Source organism: Rhinolophus ferrumequinum, chromosome X, assembly GCF_004115265.2.
Source record: "Rhinolophus ferrumequinum isolate MPI-CBG mRhiFer1 chromosome X, mRhiFer1_v1.p, whole genome shotgun sequence".
In the NCBI taxonomy this organism is placed as follows: Eukaryota; Metazoa; Chordata; class Mammalia; order Chiroptera; family Rhinolophidae; genus Rhinolophus; species Rhinolophus ferrumequinum.
Window position 1 is genome coordinate 38,719,446 of NC_046284.1, and position 20,777 is coordinate 38,740,222.

General features: G+C 35.4%; 1 protein-coding gene across 6 annotated transcripts in view; it reads left to right on the forward strand.

Annotated features, from left to right (window-relative positions):
• KLHL13 (kelch like family member 13) overlaps positions 1–20,777 on the forward strand; it is a 231,580-nt gene that overhangs the window by 37,876 nt on the left and 172,927 nt on the right. For 5 of the 6 annotated variants that reach the window (XM_033112321.1, XM_033112303.1, XM_033112314.1 and 2 more), the window contains exon 2: positions 13,590–13,663. The exons of the other annotated variant lie outside the window; for it this stretch is intronic. In XM_033112321.1, coding sequence (XP_032968212.1) covers positions 13,614–13,663 — 50 coding nt within the window. In that variant the 5' untranslated portion in view covers positions 13,590–13,613. The remainder of the gene's footprint in view (positions 1–13,589; positions 13,664–20,777) is intronic. 6 annotated transcript variants of the gene reach the window in all.

The following is a 20,777-nucleotide window of genomic DNA, read 5'->3' on the forward strand; positions in this document are numbered from 1 at the left end:
GGTATTCTATGATGTTTCCCTTTGTTTCTTCTTTTATTACAGTATATATTTCAGTCCTGGATTTTTCTTGAGTGGTTACCCTTAATTTTAAGTAAAAGAAATTTTTATATTTACAGTATTCCATTTTCTTCAGCACGCTTACTTTCTCCATTCCCATATTCCGCTTCAGGCCTTTACTCTCTCCCTTTTTATGTTTTGGTTGCCACAAATTGTCCCTGTTGACGGTGGTCGAATAGCCTTCTTTAGTATTTCTTGTAGTGTAGGTCGTGTATTAGAAAATTCCCTCAGCTTCTGTATGTCTGGAAAGGTCTTTATTCCTCCTTCATATCTAAAGGATATCTTTGCTGGATACATTATTCTTGGCTCATAATTTCTCTCTTTCAATAGTTTGAATATTTGGTTCCACTCCCTCCTGGCTTGTAGAGTTTCTGCTGAAATATCTGATGATAATCTAATGGGCTTTCCTTTGTAGGTTACCGTCTTCTTTTCCCTGGCTGCCTTGAAGATTCTTTCTTTGTCGTTGATTTTAGACAGCTTCAATACAATGTGCCTTGGAGAAGGCCTGTTGGGATTGAGGTAATTAGGTGTTGTATTTGCTTGTTGGATTCGAGGATCCAGTTCTGTCCACAAGTTTGGGAAGTTCTCATCAACAATTTGTTTGAATATATTCTCTGTTCCCTTCTCTCTTTCTTCTCCTTCTGGTATGCCCATTATTCTTATATTGCTCTTTCTGATGGAGTCAGAAAGTTCTTGTAGAGTTCTTTCATTTCTTTTAAGTCTCAAGTGTCTTTCTTCTTCCATCTGTGTAATTTCCAAGTTTCTGTCTTCGATGTCACTGATTTTTTCCTCCATCTGGTCAACTCTACTACCTAAGCTGGTTATTTCATTCTTAATTTCTTCTATTGAGTTCTTAATCTCCAGAAATTCTATTTGGTTCTTTTTTAAAATTTCAATCTCTTTCGTAAAATGCTCATGTTGTGCTTTGATTGCGTTTCTGAGTTCATTAAACTGCCTTTCTGTGTTTTCTTGCATCTCGTTGAGTTTTTTCAGAACTGAAATCGTGAATACTCTGTCGTTTAAGTCACATATTTCCATATCTTTAAGTTCCTTTTCTGGAGACTTTTCACTTTCTTTCTGAGCTGTCTTTTTGTCTTGGTTATTCATGGCAAGTACTGATTTATTATTTCTCTTCCTAGACATCTACACGTGTGGCCTTTGCAACAGGTTGATAGAAAGAGGTCTTTCTTTTGTTTTCCAGTACTCGTTGGTAGAATGTTTTATTTTCTCTCCGACTGCAGCCTTTTATTTCTCTTACAGGGTAGTGCTATGTTTTCTCTGCACTATTCCAGCTTCTCACACAATGGGGGGATTCCCTGGGAGATGGGCTTCTCCTCTGTTAATAGTTCGCTCGGGTCACAAGGCACAGTGTCTGTGTGAGTATGCGGGAGCTTTTGAAGTTCCAAAGCTCTTCCTACACCAGATTCAGAGTTTCAGCAGTTCTGTTGACTCCTGCAGGGATCCGCCCAGATAGGTGAGGCCAGGGGTGGGGTGAGTTGTGAGAGGTGACCCAGAGCAATGGCAGCGACCACCACCACAGCTGGTCTTGCTTCCACAGTTCCCTCTCTCTGCTGGAACTATTTGGGCTGCGAATCTGTGTCTGTGGTCCACAGTTCGCAGAACAGCAAATATTCTGTTCTTTTTATCTGACACTGCTACTGTTCTGCTTCTGGCATCGGGAAGGTGGGGGCGGGCTGAGTTCTGGGAAGGTAGGGAGGGGGCGGCTAGTCTCCAATGCCTAAGGCTTTTTTTCTCTGTGGCAGTGAGGGCTTAAACCACTGTTTTCAGCCTTCTTCTCTCAGTCTTTTCTCCGAGGTCTCTGCCGTGATCGTTGGGTTCAGCCTTGTTATATTCTCCTCCCTCGGCCCTGTGGGCCATAAATGGAGCCCTAGCAGTCGAAGTTCTGTCTCCCACCGCTGTGGTAGTTCCGGGATGCAGCGAGCTCGGTGTACTGAGCTAGGTCTGCGTCCTGTGTTTGCGGCTCCATCCGCACTTCTCCCTTCCCTCCTCCCCGGCTCGTGTGATTTGCCCATCTTTAGGTGAATTCAGTAGTGAGACTCTTTTCTTGCCTGTCTGCTGTGCAGGGAGTCCTTTGTGGAGTTATAGCTGTTAAATTTGTTGTAAATTCCAGGGGAAATTTCCAGAGGTTCTCCTCAGGATACCATTTTGATGACGTCTCTCTGTTTGTTCATTTTTTAATTGAGATTTTTTTGTTGTTGAGATGGAGTTCTGGATGCTAATCCCTTGTCAGATATGTAATTTGAAAATATTTTCTCCTGTTCTGTAGGCTGTCTTTTCACTTTTGTCGGTAATGTTGTTGGGTACACAAGTTTTAATTGAAGTACAAATTGTATTTTCTTTTGTTGCTTGTACGTTTTGTGTCATGTTTAAGAATCCTTTGCCAAATCCAAGGAAATAACGACTTACCTATCTGTGATCTCCTAAGAATTTTATAGTTTAACTCTAACATTTAGGTGTTTTATTCATTTTAATTAGTTGTTGTATGTGGTGTGAAGTGTCCAAATTCATTCTTTTTTTTTTTTCTGCATGTAGCCATCTAGTTGTCCCAGTACTATTTGTTGAAAAGACTGTCCTTTCTCTATTAAATGGTCTTGACACTCTTGTGGAAAATCAGTTGACCATAGAAATATGGCTTTATTTCTGGACCCTCACTTGTATTCCACTGATCTATATTTGTATTTTTGTGCCACTACCACATTGTTGTGATTACCATTGCTTGTAGTAAGCTTTGAAATTAGGAAGTATGATTCTTCCTACTTTGTTCTTCTTTTTCAAGATTGTTTTAGCTTTTTTGGGTCCCTTGCAATTGCATATCAATTTTAGAATCAGCTAGACAATTTCTACAAAGAAGTCAACTGAGATTCTGGTAGGGATTATGTGAAATTTGCATATCACATTTGTGAGCATTGCTGTTTTGACCATTTTAGGTCAATTGATGAACATGGGATTAAAAAAAATATTTAGATCTTACTGGATTTTTTTCAGCAATGTTTTATAAATTTCAGAGTATAATTTTTACATTTCTTTTGTTACTTTTTTAAATTAATATTTATTGGGGTGACAATCGTTAGTAAAGTTACATTGGATTCAGGTGTACTATTCTGTAATACATCACATTGTGTGTTCACCACCCAGAGTGAGTTCTCCTTCTATCACCATATATTTGATCCCTTTTACCCTCATCTACCACCCTCTCTTCTGTTAAATTTATTCCAAAGTATTTTATTCTTCTTATGCTATTATTAATGGAATTGTTTTCTTAATTCCATTTTCACATTATTTATTGCAAATGTATACAAATACAATTGAATTTTGTATATTGATCTATACCCTGTAAACTTGCTGAACTCTTTTATTAATTTTATTAATCTTTTACTTGATTCCTTAGGCTTTCCTATATGCAACTCACATCATCTGTGAATAGAGATAGTTTTATTGCCTCCTTTCTAATCTGGATGCCTTTTATTTCTTTTTCTTGACGAATTGCCATAGCTGCTACTTATGGCATGTTGTGGAATAGAAGTGGTGAGAGTAGGCACGCTTATCTTGTTCCTGATCTTAGGGGGAAGCATCCAATCTTTCATTAACAAGTATAATGCTAGTTGTGGGTTGCTTTAAAAAGAAAAAGCATTAAATTAATATTTATCTTGATTCCTGATTTTGGCACCCACTTAACATTTTGGGTCTGAGGTCTCACACAATTCACTTCCATCCTGGCCCTGCAGTTAAAAAAAATTGGGGGAAATTGTAAGATTGCCAAAGCATCCTGAATTTATATTGATGTGCAAGTGTCCTTATGTTTTCTTTCTGTTTTAAAGAATACAAATCTGTAAATCAGAGTTCATGCATTTATTGTGGTAGTGATATTAACTTATGAAATAAGATGCTCAGATCCTATTAGCAGGCTATGCACAAAGAAAAAGCCTTGACTCTAGATCAGATAATAAGGCAAATCAGAAATGATTCCTACTTTAACTTTGTTTATTTATTAATGAATATAGGTCTGAATATAACCCATAAGATGATTCCTACTGTGGCTATGAAAGATTGTATAAAGGGTAGAGCTACCTGCACTTCCCTTTCTGCCTTCTTTCATTTTGTTAAATTTCCTAAACTTATCTGTGATGGACCCAGAAAAATTACTACCTTTATCCAGAACTTGCATAGTAAAAGCTAAATGACCTAATTATAAAGAGGAGATTTATGTTGGAAAGTTTTTGTCTGGAATGTTGCTTTCTGTGGAGTTCTGATTAGTGAATGGTCAACAGTTTTTACCATATTTGAAAATCACTTACTAAAAAGAGATAAAACTGTAGTAAATAGACTACTCTAAATGTGATCAGAAGAGGTTTTTATTGTTGTTTTTATTTAATTCACTCTTGTGAATTATGACTGAGTGGGATGTTAAATAACATTGTATCTTATTAAAAGGAAATTCTGTCTTTTTAATTTAATGTTGAAGAATATGATAAACCTTTAAGGAAGCAGATTACAAATAAATATAATTTTTTCTATAGTAGTGGTACATCAATTACAGTAGACCTTAATTAAGTAGGGTTCTTAATTTATTATAAATAGGTGATCATGTGAATGGAACTCAATGTATTCTTCTTAGTCAGAATAACAAGTATTTTATATATTATATTTCACATATAATTTAGAAATGTATATTTCATAGTAGACTTTAAAAAAATCTCACCTATGTAAATTTTTCCACATTTTCTCACAAAAATTTTGTCAAAAATGTAATCAAATATCTTAAACATCTTCTATTCATATTTACCTAAGTTATTTTGGGGAACAATTAGTACCTTTTCTTTTTAAATAAATGGCATACTGAATTTATCACTGGAAACGAAATACTTTAATTTATTTTTGCTATTGTTTAGATGTTGCCTGGTGTTTAGAGCATGGACTTCAGATTTCAGCTATAGATTGATTTAAAAACCAGAATTCTTCAGCTTAAAGGCCTCTTTTGCAAAGATAATACAATGATTCAATCTTTACTTTTACGATACTAGAAAAATGTAATGTAATAAAAATGCTACATTGCATCTAGATTTTCAAGTCACTTTGAACTTGATAATTGCACTATATTGGAGATGTAGGCATTTTTGTTTTAAGATAGCTTGCAAATCTCATTTTGCTTGGATAAACAGCTTTCTGGTAAGGTGATTAGTGTAATATAAAACCACTTAAGAATTTTACCCTTTGGAAGATGGAGGACAAATGGAATTATGTCCTGCTAGCATGGAGATGGGGAAGAAAGCAATAACCTTCAACTTGATTAAACTCACCCCAAACTAAGAGTTTTAATAGATGAGCCCACATAATTTCCTTCCCTAGTAAAATGCAAAATAATTTTTTGTTTATTGTTCCTGAATTTCTATATGGATTAATTTAAAAACGTTTGTGAGCTTCTTTCTTCTTTCTCTTTCATTATTTTTCTCTTTTTGTGATATTTTAGTAGGAGATATGGGATTTTCCATGGTAAGTAGGGCCTAAGAGGTGTCATATTATCTTTTGAAGGTAAAAATGTGGAAAAGAACAATAAGGTATTCAACTAATGTGTCTTTAACATGGCTGTGGATTTCTCCTAGTTACACACACACACACACACACACACACACACACAATTGAGGTCAAACATCTTATTCTGTTTGTTGTTGTTCTTCTGTGAAAGGCCTGTTCACATACTTGCCCACTGGGTTGCTCACTTTGTTATTGATTTTTTGGGGAAACTTTATGTATTATGAACATTTGCTTGTTATATGTGTTGCAAGTTTCCTCCCTGTGCCCCACCCTGCAGTGTCTTAAGCATGTTTATGATGTATTGTACATATAGAATTTTAACATTTTTTTACTAACAAATATATACCATTATCATTTTATTTATAGTTTCTGAGTTTTTTGTTAGCCCTTAGAAAGATTTTATTTATGCCTCTTTAAAAATATGTTCCCCTTTATCTTCTATTTTTACAATTTTATTTTTTCATATTTAGATATTTAATTCATCTGGGATGTATATGTATGGTGTAGATAGGATTTCAGTCCCTGCCCCCAACATAGCCAGTTACCCAAAACCTATTTATTAAGAAATTCATTTTTTTTTTTTTTGCTACTGATGGCAACTATCACATTCATCATATTGGATTCACCATATATTAGATTCTGTTCTATTGATTACTCTATCTATTCCCACACTAGTACCACACTGTTATAATTCCTGTACCTTTATTGTACATTTTAATATCCGTTGGGAAAAGTTGCCTCCCCTTATCTTTCTTTTTTAAAAAAATTTGGGCAATTTTTATGTGTTTACTTTTCCTAATGAACTATAGATTCAACACACCAACTATCTAGCCCTGTCCACAAAAAATTCTAGCCCTTTGCTAATTTGATTGGAATTTCATTGAGTTTCTATATGAATTTTGGCAGAAATTTGCTTTTTTATGATTTTGAGTTTTTCTATCCTATATTGTGTGTATGTGATGCATGTGTATCCATTTATTCAGATCTTTTATTAGTTTATGAACTTCAGTAAAATGTTATTTTTATAAGACTTTCACAGTTCTTTTTAAGCTTATTCCTAGGTATTTTACAGATTTTGTTGGAATATAAGAAATCTATATCTTCATGGAGCTGATATTCCTGTGGTGGGCATCTTACTATGTTGATTTTCCATTTGATTCTTCTGTACTTGCTATAAAAACTGTCCTGCTATCTGTAAATCATTAGTTCTTAGAGTGTCATCCACGATCTACTAGCAGCAACATTCTTTGTAAACTTGTTAAAAAGCAAATTCCCTAGACCCATCCCACATCAACTGAATGAGAAACTGTGGAGGTGGGGCCCAGCAATATGTGTTTATCTCACTCTCCAGAGGATTTTGATACATACTCAAATTTGAAGACCACTGATATAAATAATAATTTTATTTTTTCTTACCCATATTTTATTTCTCACCTCTTTTATTTCTTGTAAGATATATGTGTAACCGAGCTCAATAGATTATGTAGAATGGACATTGACTGAAGAAGCTGAGACAAATTGCTGACTTCCAAAAGTAAGATTGGCGAGGTGAATGATGAAAAATGATGAAAAATTCCTTAAGAAGGTGAATTTGGGGAAGGTTAACCTTAGAGAGAGGGAGATTGAGTGAGAGAGGTTAATATATAATTTAAGTTAAGGATTTTTGTGGGTAGCAGAGGGAGGCATGATTCAAAGTGAAACATACTACAGTGTTACCCCTACAGATAAGAGTTGTAACATTATGAAATTGCAAGAAATGAAGATGGCTAAGTTTGGCAAGTGACAATAAATGTTTGTTAGATAAACTTTAGCCCTTGTTATGAGAGGGTAGCAACTACTAGAAAATCGGAGAGAGTTGTTTTACTACAAGGGTAATAACTTGAACACTGGTAAAAAGGCCAATTGCAGTGATGCCATTAGCTGACAGTATATGCCATTGGCATTCCTAAAACCTAGTATGAGTGACAACATGAAAAAGGATGACCAAGGGATCATACTGCGAAGGAAAGGGAGGTTTTATTGCAAAAAGCAGTGGAACTGTATGGTGTATGGTGTATACCTGTAGCAATAAAGAGAATGGTGGTAGTGATCACATGGTGGTCACCATGGCAGAATGTCTCAGAGTCTATAGGAAGAAAAGTGAAATTGTTGAGGACAGTGTGTCATGCACCCTGAAACATGGACAGGGAAAGGGAGAGATTTATGGGACTTGGGGAATCTAGTCTTTTGGCAGGAGTTTAGACCTAGAAGTGGCTGTTCTCATACCTCTCTAGATACCCTATTTGTAGCACAAAATGCTGATCAGTACGAAACTAAGTAGGCTGATAACTTACATAAAAGGTGTGCTCTGAAATCAGCTGTAGCTGCAATGTTTAGCACAGCTCAACCACTATCATTTATAGCATGGCAGATTTTGTTAGCGTGTGTATGTGGGAACATACCACATAGTCCTAGCCAGTTTTAGATTGACTCTAGGGAATAATTACCACCCAGCTCAGCATCTAATTTGCAAGAGTTTGGGGGTAGGTCCTCTTCAATGCCACGCTTGGGAGGAGAGCATGTTGTCTATCCTGTGTGAAAGCTGAATGATTTGATAGTCACTCTGTGACATTTAAAAATATTACCTTTTTTATGGCAAACTATTTCTGAGATAATACAATTCTATTTCTCAAACTCCAGATTTTGCCTTTTCAAGATGAATTTGAATTTTAGTGATGCTATTATATATAACTTGATTTACAGAAGTACAATTATGTACAATTGTTCTACATTTTGCAGTTTTTTGATTTTGTAGTGTACAGTACTTTTTAATGATCTTTTCTGTCAGCTTTTCTGAACTTAGTACTTACCAAATTTTATTTAAAGATGGACTATTATACAAATTATTAATTTCTTTTGTATAACAGCAGTTTAGTTCATAAACAGGACTTACCTTACATAGTGTGAAATTGGTTAGGTATATCTCAAATCTCATTATTTTTAAAGGTATTGATTTTTGGACAGGGTAGGAAAGAGTGAGATGGTGAATTTTAATTAAAAGCTAAATCATATACTGGAATCTATTTGAAATATTATCTAAGTATATGATAGGTGCTTGAGAAATATAAGATTTATGAATTGCTTAAAATAATTCTTAAGAGCAAAATTGGTTGAACTTATGCAAGGTATTTCAACTATCAGAAACAATCTTGTCAGTTTTATTCCTGGTGAGCTACGTAGAATATTTTAAGGGCAAAACCACAATTAAGACTTTGTCAGGTGTGTGCTCTGTGTAATGATTAATTTCCCTTTTATTCATGAGAATATCATGGCCGTGGAGAAGTGTGCTTTTCAAATTACATTGCATGTCTAGTTATATTTTTGTCCTGTCTTTTTTCTTAGTCTTTGAAAACATTCTTTTATTTTTAAGTGCTGACCTTTATATGTCATGTCTTGTCTGCTTATCTACATAGTTCCTACTTTAGGGAAGAGAAAATGTATTACACTCTTTTGTTTCTCTTTCATTAAAATATTTCAAACATATAGAAAAGTACAGAGACCAATATAACAAACACTCATAGAACCACCACTTAGCTATGTAATGCTTTAACATTTTGCCATTTTTGTTTCAGATCCTTAACAAAAATGTTAGATACAGGTGCAGCTTTTAGTGTATCACTCCCCAATTGCATTTCTTTCCCTTCCTCTCCTGAGGTAACTACTATCCCAAATTTGGTGCTTGTCATTCCCATGAATATCTTTATGCTTTTTCTACATATGTATACGTGTACACACACACACACACACACACACACACACAAGGTGCCAAAAATGTATACACATTTTAAGAAAGGAAAACTATTAAAATTGTAATACTCAATATATACTGATAGCAAAAGATGAATACAAGTCACATTAGACTTCTGCAATTACAAGAGGTGCTCAAAGTTGTTACCATCAGAGGGCTAAGTTTGGCAAGTGACAATAAATGTCACTTATTATAACTATTAAAAGGAATAGTTTTTTCCTTTCTTAAAATATACATTTTATTGGCAGCCTCTGTGTGTGTGTGTGTGTGTGTGTGTATACATATATATGGTATTGTCTTATGTGCTTTTGTATTGTATTTCTTCAGTTTACATTTTTGCTTAATGTAATGTTTTTCGGATTTACTTGCTCTAGTATATCCTGTTATTAAAACACAATAAAACAAAATATTATTTCCATCCTATATCCCTCTCTAACTGCCACCTATTTCTCTGCTTCTTATTAAAGCATATGTCTTTGTGCCATGTATACTTGTTTCCTCTCATTCTTTCTTGAACCCACACTAACAAATCTTTTTCCCCACCATTCCAAAGAAACCATTCTTATCAAGGTGTCCAGTGACCTCTATGTTACCACACCAAGTTCTCCTCAACTCTTCACTTAACCTCTCGGCAGCATCTGACACACTGGGTTACTCCTTTCTTCATATAACACGCTATTTTACTTTCTAGGTTAGTACACCTTCCTGGTTTCCTCTATGTCATGGTCAGTCCTTCTTGCTCCTTTTGCTGGATCTTCCTTAATTTTTTATTTTGAAATAAATTAAACAGAAAAGTATAGAATAAAAGTGAACGTTGCCCCCAAACCCACATTCCCTCTCACTAATAATGGATATAAACAGACTTTATTTGTGTGTGTATGTGTGTGTGTGTGTGAATTTCATAAGTGAAAAAAATGCCTCATCTTAAATTGTATTTGTTTATTATTGATTTATATTTCTTCAATGTGCATTTCTTGTTGATATTATTTGCTCATCTTTACAATAGTGTTTTATTGTTGTTATTGAGTGTGTGTGTGTGTAAGTTAATATCATTAGCCCTTTGTTGTCTGTCATGTGCATGGTGAATATTTTTTTCCTAGTTTATCAAATGCCCTTTTGTTTCGTGGTATTTTTGAAGTACAGAATTCTAATTTTTTTTGTGTAATCAGATTTAATGCTTTTTTTTTTTTTAATGTTTCCTAGATTTTGGGTGCTGCTTACATTCTCCACTGTGTGATTATAAATAATTCCACTTGGGTTTTCTTTGGTACTATTTCAACTTCATTTTTTACCTTTAAATCTTTGATCCTTTTCGAATTTGTTTAGGATACCCTAATGTGAATTGAAGTAGTGTATAACCTGTTGTTTTTCTAAATGGCTACCCAGTTGTCCTCCAATTATTTTTAATCATTTCTTCTTTCCTTGTTTGAAGGCATCTTTACCATAGAATAATTCCCTGATGTATGTGAGTTCCTCACAACTTATTGAAAGAATGTATTTATTTTTGTTTTATTTTCAAAACCACTGATGTGTGGTTCTCCCCACTCATACTGACTCCTTAAAAAGATCATTACTGACTTTAGAGGTATTAAATCAATTAGCTGTATCTTCCTTGATCTGGGCAGAACTTGATCAGTTGAATACCTTCCAACTACTCTTCTTCTGCACTGCCCTTCTTCCTTGGCTTTTATCTCACAACTCTCCATCCTACCTAGTCTCTCTCTTCTTTGCTAGCTTGTCTTCCTGTTTTTTGTGCAACAATTTTTTTTGGAATTCCACCTATCCCATGGCAAATATACTCATGAGTAATATTTCCCAATCTCATCACTTCAGCTGTTACTTAACTATCTAAATGTTCCTATATTTTCAATTCTAGTTCCAGTCTAAATCTAGGTCTATATATCCAGTTTTCTATTAGATGCTATATGATATACTTTAGGATACTCAATATGTCTATACCAAACCATTGTTCTCCTTGCTTTCAATAATTTTCATTCTTCTCTATACCCTACCTCACTTGATATCATCACCATTTCCTCTAGTTACCTAAATAGATTTTGTCTTTGATGTCTCCTTATCCTTTTAATATCCATCAGTGATCTTCAGTCTTAAGTCCCAGTTCTCCTTGGCTGTCCCCATAGCCCTAGTCTTTGCCCTTTTTTTAAACCCTGACTATGGAAGTAGTTTCTTAATTGGTCTCCGTACTTCCTCTCTCTCTCTCTCTCTCTCTCTCTCTCTCTCTCTCTCTCTCTCTCTCTCTCTCTCTCATATACCCCTACATTGCAGGCAGTGTTAATTCCCTAATATATAAATTTATCAAGCAAATTCCTTGCTTAAAAACAGTTGGTTTTTGTTAAATCCTGCTTAAATTGATAATATGCATTTACTTCCTCTCTTTTCCTAACTCCATGAAAATGAGAGTAAAGAAATGGAAAAATTCAAAAGGACAGAGAGAATAGGAGTGGACACATTGGCAGATGTAAGGTTGAAACTACTTTTTTATGCAGAGCAAAGGAAGTTACAACTTCAGTATACTCCTCTACATGAACTTTCAAGAGAAAGCAGTTCTTCCCATGGGATTCCTAATTTTTAAGACTTGGAGGTACCTGGTCTGTGGAAGGCAGGAATGAGTCATGAGATGGAAAACAGGCTGTTTCTTGAAAGTCATTATAATAAGTGGCTGGAGTCCCATGTCTGGTCACCTACTTCCTGCTCCTCAGGAGACCAGAGATTTCTTATTTGGAGAACTTGAATTGGAGAGTCCCAGACTCAGAGTTCCAGGTGCAGCAGGTGGATTGGTTGAAACAATGGGATTAAGTGAAAGTTTGCATATCTAATTTTAGGACCTATATGTTCTACTCTAGATGCAGTTGGCTAAAAGGGGCATGAATTATTTGTTTCCAGATTCCTAATAGTAATTTTGATAAAGTTGTTTTTTTCCTTGGCACATCTTCTATAAAACTGTAGCCTAAACAAAATTAAAATTCCTCAACACCTCAAAATTCTTTCAACACTTAAACGTTTTTAGAAAAGATAAGCCAAGGACATTTGATTTTGAGATGTTTAAAAATTTTTGTTTCATTTAGGCTGCTCATTTAAAAGAAATTGTAATAATAGGATTGTAAGCAGAAAAATATGATTATGCAAATAAATATAAATGCTATGTTGTCATTTGATTTGTTTCATTTATAGAGTTATGAAAACTCAAGAAATAGAGTACTTTTTTCCTTTCTACTTCTTTTGCTTTTATCCCTAAATTAAGGGACAAGAAGAGGGCAGGGAACAATGAAGAAAATCATTTTTTTCTCTAGCTTAATTATTTTAGGTCTTCACATAGTTTTAAAACAAACATAATTATGTGAATAAACAAAATTGTATACATTTTATCTTCCCAGTGCAATAAGTTGATTTTATTAAGAAACATTTAAGTAAAATACACATTTTTGCTTCCCAATATATTTGGAATCAATAGAATACATGAAATGTACTCTACATCTCCAATGCAAAACATTCACATTAATAAAAACCTATATATTAAAGTTCAGTTTACTACAACCTTATCTGCTCTTTTATTATAAAAACAACAGTAATAACCAAAACAGAAAATTCCCGTCCAGATCAGGAAAACAACACTTTTACCCATTTTTATGTCTTTATGTTTTTATGTTTACCTATTTTATGCCTTTAAATTTCAAAATATAATACCTTTCTAACCTTAATTTTAGCCATCCACTGCTGAAATTGTGGGCCCTGCTTATGGGATTCTCAGACCTCAAGTTTCCCTGGTAACATGGGAATTAATCCAGTTTCTGTAATTACTTGGCAAGTGTTTACCTCACCTCTTCACTTCAAACTTCTCTTGTCTAACCCAACTTCACACAGACTTCTCACTTAATCCAACTTCTGTATACTTGGTTGTTTTTCCATGGGTAATTGTTAGCTAATTATTTCACATGAAATTTAGTTGATTTAATGATTTAGTATGGCATTTTGTGAGTATTTTGACTATTGCAGATGTAGTGTCTTAATTTCCTTTATTTTCATAAGTTATTATACTGACATTTGGTAGATGAACATGAGTATATCTTGCCTTTTTATCACAAAATGTATAAAACATTACCAAGGTAGCATACTTTGAGAATTCTAGTATTGATTTTCATAGTAGATATTGACTCCTTTTCCTCCTGAACAGGGAATTACCCAGCTTGTGGAGGTGATGGATCACCTGCATCTGGGGGAGTCAGTCGCTGCAGTGCTCCGTAACAGGTATAGTTATGGAAACAGTTTACCTTATCAGTTACATAATGTCTCTCTTGCCTATTTTTATACCTAACATAGGTGCTACTCAATAAGTTTTGGTTGAATATTTGGCATGAAATAAAAATGTTTGCTATACGAATGAATAAAAGAACGATTGAGTGACAAACAGAATGAAAAGCATGTTAGTGACCGTGTGTTCTGAGCTAATGGAAAAATAAAGAATATGATTAGAAATCATAATTAGTATAAGTTGTGAACATATGGAATTCAGTCAATGGAACTAAAATTGGAATTTTAGTTTTAAAGCAGATCAATGAAAAAATACAGGTATCCATTGCTTAAGAATAGATGTATCGACAAATGTTTTTTAATAGTATTGCTCTATGATTGTGTGTATATTTCTGTTATTTAAATATCCATTTAAAAATTTTCTATGAAGTTCATGAGAAACTCAGAGCTTCCTCTATCAATTTACGATTTTAAATTCATGGTTCAAAGAAATAGAGCCTTTGCTTTGTAGGTCTGGAAGAGTATCCCTTATTCCCAATAGTTTAGTTGTATGGTTTAGGTGAAGCATTTGAAGCACTATGCTGAACTGGTCTATTTCATGGCTCTGACATGTACTGGTGGTATAATCTTGGGCAAATTTCTTAATTGCTCTGAGTCTTACATTCCTTATCTATGAAATGGGGATAATGATAGTACCAACAACTCAGAATTGTTTTGAGATTCAAGTATGTGTGTGTAGAGAAAAAGAGTTTCATAAATAATACATGATATATCAGTGTTAGTGTTGAAATGTAAATAGAATTTTAACTAATTTGAAAAAACAATATTTGTGTTTTTGATGTCTGAGGTACTTTAAAATATAGGTGTTTCTTTCTTTTTCTTTCTTTTTTTTTAAATTTATTGGGGTGACAATTGTTAGTAAAATTACATAGACTTCAGGTGTGCAATTCTGTATCACATCATCTATAAATTACATTGTGTGTTCACCACCCAGACTCAGTTCCCCTTCCATCACCATATATTTGATCCCCCTTACCCTCATCTCCCACCCCCCAACCCCCTTACCCTCTGGTAACCACTAAATTACGTTCCCCAGATTAATTTTCAAACCCCGTGGCCATTTTGTGGTTACTGATTGTTTTCTAATCCCCTCACCTTCCTCCTTACCCCCACCCTCCCCCGCCCATCTAGCAACCCTCAGTTTTTCCTCCTTGTCTCCAAAACTGTTTCTGATTAGTTCATTCACTTATTCTTTTCTTCAGATTCCGCATATAAGTGAGATCATATGGTACTTATCTTTCTCTGTCTGACTTATTTCACTTAACATAATGTTCTCTAGGTCCATCCATGTTGTTGCAAATGGTAAGATTTCTTTCTTCTTTATGGCTGCGTAATACTCCATTGTATAAATGTACCACAGTTTGTTAATCCAGTCATCTACCGATGGGCATTTTGGTTGTTTCCATGTCTTAGCTATTGTGTATAGTGCTGCAATAAACATAGGAGTGCATAAAGATTTTTGAATTGGAGTTTTGGAATTCTCCGGATAGATACCTAGGAGTGGAATTACTGGATCATATGGTAGTTCCATTTTCAGATTTTTGAGATACCTCCATACTGTATTCCATAGTGGCTGCACCAATCTGCAATCCCACCAACAGTGCACAAGCGTTCCCTTTTCTCCACATCCGTGCCAGCACTTGTTGTTTGTTGATTTATTGATGATAGCCATTTTGACTGGGGTGAGGTGGTATCTCATTGTGGTTTTTATTTGCATTTCTCTGATGGTTAGTGAGGTTGAGCATTTCTTCATGTCTGTTTGCCATCTGTATGTCCTCTTTAGAAAAATGTCTCTTCAAGTCCTCTGCCCATTTTTTAATTGGGTCGTTTGTTTTTTTGGAGTTGAGTTGAGTGAGTTTTTCATAGATTTGTGATATTAATCCCTTATCAGATATATCATTGGCAAATATCTTTTCCCATTCAGTAGGATCCCTTTTTGTTTTATTGATGGTTTCCTTTGCTGTGAAAAAACTTTTTAGTTTGATATAATCCCACATGTTTATTTTTTCTCTTAGTTCCCTCGAGCGAGGGGATATATCAGTAAAAATCTTACTCCGGGTAATGTCTGCGAAGTTTCTTCCTATATTTTCCTCTAGGTATTTTATAGTTTCAGATCTTACATTTAAGTCTTTAAGCCATTTTGAATTTATTTTTGTATATGGTGTAAGGAGGTGGTCCAGCTTCATTTTTTTGCATGTGTCTGTCCAGGTTTCCCAGCACCATTTATTGAATAGACTGTCATTACTCCATCGTACATTCTTGCTTCCATTGTCGTAGATTAAATGGCCATATAGGCGTGGATTTATTTCTGGACTCTCTATTCTGTTCCATTGATCTATGTGTCTGTTTTTATGCCAGTACCATGCTGTTTTGATTACTGTAGCCTTGTAGTATAATTTGAAGTCAGGTATTGTTATACCTCCCACTTTATTCTTATTTCTCAAGATTGCCTTTGCTATTCGGGGTCTTTTATGGTCCCATATAAATTTTAGGATTATATGTTCTATTTCTGTGAAAAACGACGTTGGCAGTTTGATAGGAATTGCATTGAATATGTATATTGCCTTAGGCAGTATGGACATTTTAACTATATTAATTCCTCCTATCCATGAACATGATATGTGTTTCCATCTATTTATATCTTCCTTCATTCCTTTCTTCAGTGTCTTATAATTTTCTGAGTACAGATCTTTTACTTCTTTGGTTAAATTTATTCCCAGGTATTTTATAGTCTTTGGAGCGATTGTAAATGGGATTGTTTTTTTAATTTCTCCTTCTGATGTTTTATTATTGGTATATACAAATGCAACTGATTTCTGAATATTAATTTTGTATCCTGCTACTTTACTAAATTCATCTATCAGCTCTAATAGCTTCTTGGTGGAGTCTTTAGGGTTCTCTCTATATAGTATCATATCATCTGCATATAATGATAATTTTACTTCCTCCTTACCAATTTGGATGCCTTTTATTTCTTTTTCTTGTCTGATTACTGTGGCTAGAACTTCCAGCACTATGTTGAATAGAAACGGAGATAGTGGGCAACCTTGCCTTGTTCCTGATCTTAAGGGGAATGGTTTTAGCTTTTACCCATTGAGTATGATGTTAGCTGTGGGTTTGTCCTATATGGCCTTTATTATGTTGAGATATGATCCCTCTATTCCCACTTTCTTAAGATTTTTTATCATACATGGCTGTTGGATTTTATCAAATGCTTTTTCTGCATCTATTCATATGATCATGTGATTATTATTTTTCATTTTGTTAATGTGGTGTATCACATTAATTGATTTGCAGATGTTGAACCACCCTTGCAAACCAGGGATGAATCCCACTTGATCATGGTGTATGATCTTTTTAATGTATTGCTGAATTCTGTTCGCTAATATTTTGTTGAGGATTTTTGCATCTATGTTCATTAGAGATATCGGCCTGTAGTTTCCTTTTTTGTGGTGTCTTTGTCTGATTTTGGGATCAGGGTGATAGTGGCTTCGTAAAAGGTGTTTGGGAGTCTTCCTTCCTTCTGGATTTTTTGGAAGAGCTTGAGGAGAATAGGAGATAATTCTTTTTTGAACGTTTTGTAAAGTTTACCTGTAAAGACATCTGGTCCAGGGCTTTTGTTTGTTGGGAGATTGTTGATTACTGACTGAATTTCCGTGGTGGTAATCAGTCTATTCAGGTTTTCTGTTTCTTCTTGAGTTAGCCTTGGAAGGTTGTACGCCTCTTGAAAATTGTCCATTTCTTCCAAATTGTCAAATTTGTTGGCATATATTTGCTCATAGTAACTTCTTAAAACTTTTTGTATTTCTGCAGTGTCCGTTGTCACTTCTCCACTTTCATTTCTGAGTTTATTAATTTGGGTCCTCTCTCTCTTTTTTTCAATGAGTCTGGCTAAAGGTTTGTCGATTTTGTTTATCTTCTCTAAGAACCAACTCTTGGATTCATTGATCTTTTGTATTGTTTTTCTGGTTCCTATTTCATTTATTTCTTTTCTGATCTTTATTATCTCCTTCCCTGTGCTCCCTTTGGGCTTATTTTGCTGTTCTTTTTCCAAATCCCTGAAGTGTGAAGATAAACTGTTGATTAGTGATGTTTCTTGTTTCTTTAGGTAGGCCTGCAAAGCTATGAATTTCCCTCTTAGGACTGCTTTCGCGGCATCCCATAGATTTTGGGTCGTCGTGTTTTCATTTTCGTTTATCTCGAGATATCTTTTGATTTCTTCCTTGATCTCCTGCTTGACCCATTCATTATTTAGTAATAAGTTATTCAGCCTCCATGAATTGGTGTGTCTTCCAGTTTTTTTCCTGTAGTTCATTTCTAATTCCATAGCACTGTGATCAGAGAAGACAATTGGTATGATTTCAATTTTCTTAAATTTATCAAGACTTGTTTTGTGGCCTAACATATGGTCTATCTTGGAAAATGTTCCATGTGCGCTTGAGAAAAACGTGTATTTTGCAGCATTGGGGTGAAATGTTCTGAAAATATCGATTAATTCCAAGTGGTCCAATGTATCATTTAAAGCTGTTGTTTCCATATTGATTTTCTGCCTGGAAGACCTGTCCCTTGTTGTCAGAAGTGTGTTGAAGTCCCCTACTATGATAGTGTTACTGTTGATCTCTGTCTTTATGTCAGTCAGTACCTGTTTTATATATTCAGGTGCTCCTATGTTGGGTGCATAGATGTTTACTAGGGTTATGTCCTCTTGTCGGATCGATCCCTTTATTATTATATCGTGCCCATCTTTATCTTTTAATATGTTCTTCATTTTAAAGTCTATTTTGTCAGATATAAGTATTGCAACTCCAGCTTTTTTCTCGTTTCCATTTGCATGAAATATCTTACTCCAACCCTTCACTTTCAGCCTGTGTGTGTCTTTTGTTCTGAGGTGAGTCTCTTGTATACAGCATATACAAGGGTCTTGCTGTCTTATCCAGTCAGCCACCCTATGTCTCTTGATTGGAGCATTTAATCTGTTTACATTTCAAGTGATTATTGATAGGTACATAGTTATTGCCATTTTTAAATTTGTAGTTAGGTTGTTTTGATCTTTCTTCTATTTACAGAAGTCCTTTTAGTATTTCTTGCAATGCTGGCTTGGTGGTAATAAATTCCTTTAGCTTATTTTTTTCTGGGAAGCTCTTTATCTCTCCATCAACTTTAAATGATAGCCTTGCTGGATAAAGCAATCTAGGTTGTAGGCCTTTGTTTTCATCACTTTGAGTATCTCCTGCCACTCCCTCCTGGCCTTCAAGGCTTCTGTAGAAAAATCATTTGATAGTCTTATGGGAGTTCCTTGTATGTAACCCTCTGTCTTTCTCTTGCTGCTTTTAGGATTCTCTCTTTGTCTTTAAGCTTTGCCATTTTAACTATAATGTGTCTTGGTGTGGACCTGTTTGGGTTTATCCTGGTTGGAACTCTCTGCACTTCCTGGGCTTGTATGTTGGTTTCCTTCATCAGGTTGGGGAAGTTTTCAGACATTATTACTTCAAATATGTTCTCAATCCCTTGCTTACTCTCTTCACCTTCTGGTATTCCTATGATGCGCATGTTGTTGCGCTTGATGCTATCCCAGAGATCTCTCATGCCATCCTCATTGTTTTTTATTCTTTTTTCTTTCTGTTGTTCCGTTTGGGTGATCTCTGCTACCTTGTCTTCTAGGTCGCTGATTCGATCCTCTGCTTCATCTAACCTGCTGGTAATTCCTTCAAGGGAGTTCTTAATTTCGGTCATTGTGTTCTTTAGTTCTAACTGGTTGTTCGTTATGATTTCTACATCCTTCTTTATGTCTTCTCTAAGCTCCTTAAACATTCTTATCACCAGTGTTCTGAACTCTGTCTCTGAAAGGTTGGTTACGTCTGCTTCATTTGGTTCCAGTTGTGGAGGTTTCTTCTGTTCTTTTATTTGGGACGTGTATCTTTGTTTCCCCATTCTGGGCGACTCTCTGTGTTTATTTTGATATATTAGGTAGATCCCCTAGAGTTCTTAGTTCTTGCTAGGTTATCTTATGTAGTATGTGTCCTTTATATTTGACTCGCACCACGTCATCCTTCTCCTCTGCGTGTGCTCCAAAGGTGACTCTTGTGTTGTGCACACTGTCCCGTTCAAGAAGATCTTTAATTGCTTTTTGCTTGTGAGTAGGTGGGGTTAACTCCTCTGCTGACCCGTTGTGAGACTTGGCTCTGCCCCCCGCATGGCGCTCTTCTGCGTGAGGGTTGACCACCCAAATGTGGTTTGGCCTCTATGGGCTCCAGTGCCTTTAGAGAACCCCCTCTGGGTGTGTGACCTGCAGGTCAAACCCGGCAGCACTCCAGTTTGGTCTGGAGTTGGCCCTTGGATATGCTGAATCCCGTGCCTCTCAAGCTCCTGGTTTCTGTGCTCTCTGTTCCGCCCTGGGATCCCGTGCTTGCCCGGAACTGCGGGTGCCACCGAGGTTTTCGCCGCCGCTGGCTGAGACTCCGCTGAGGGCTGGGATTTTCCGCCGCCGCCGCCGCCGCCGGCCGCGCGTTTTCACTCAAATATAGGTGTTTCTTAAAAGAATATGAAAAGAAGGGAAAGTTGAAATATGAAGGGGACATATATAAAGTTATTGTTATTTGTCAGGTACTATACTAAGAATTTTGTATAATAATCTCATTAACTAAATATCATATGAAGTGGGCCTATTTGTTGGAATGTGTTTTATCATCTGAGCAAGGGCCTGTAAGGTAAACTTGCTCAGAGAAACAGAAAGCAAGAAAATCATAGCAGGAATAATGTATGGCCATGCTGAGTGAAAAGACAGAAGAGAATAGTAGCTTGAGGATTTTGAATTCGTAATGGTGAATTGTATATGCAGGGTTCAAGCACTGCTGAATAGAAGTGTCTGTATCACACATTCAGAACAGGAAATGATAGGAGAGCAGTGTTTCTCCTAAGGTCAAGTTGATAACCAAGGTGGTTATAGCATACTTGAATTGCTTTTTTCCATTGTTTTTAATAATTACATACAGTATAATTACATACAGTAAAATAAACAAATATTTAAATATGCATCTTGGTAATTTTTTAC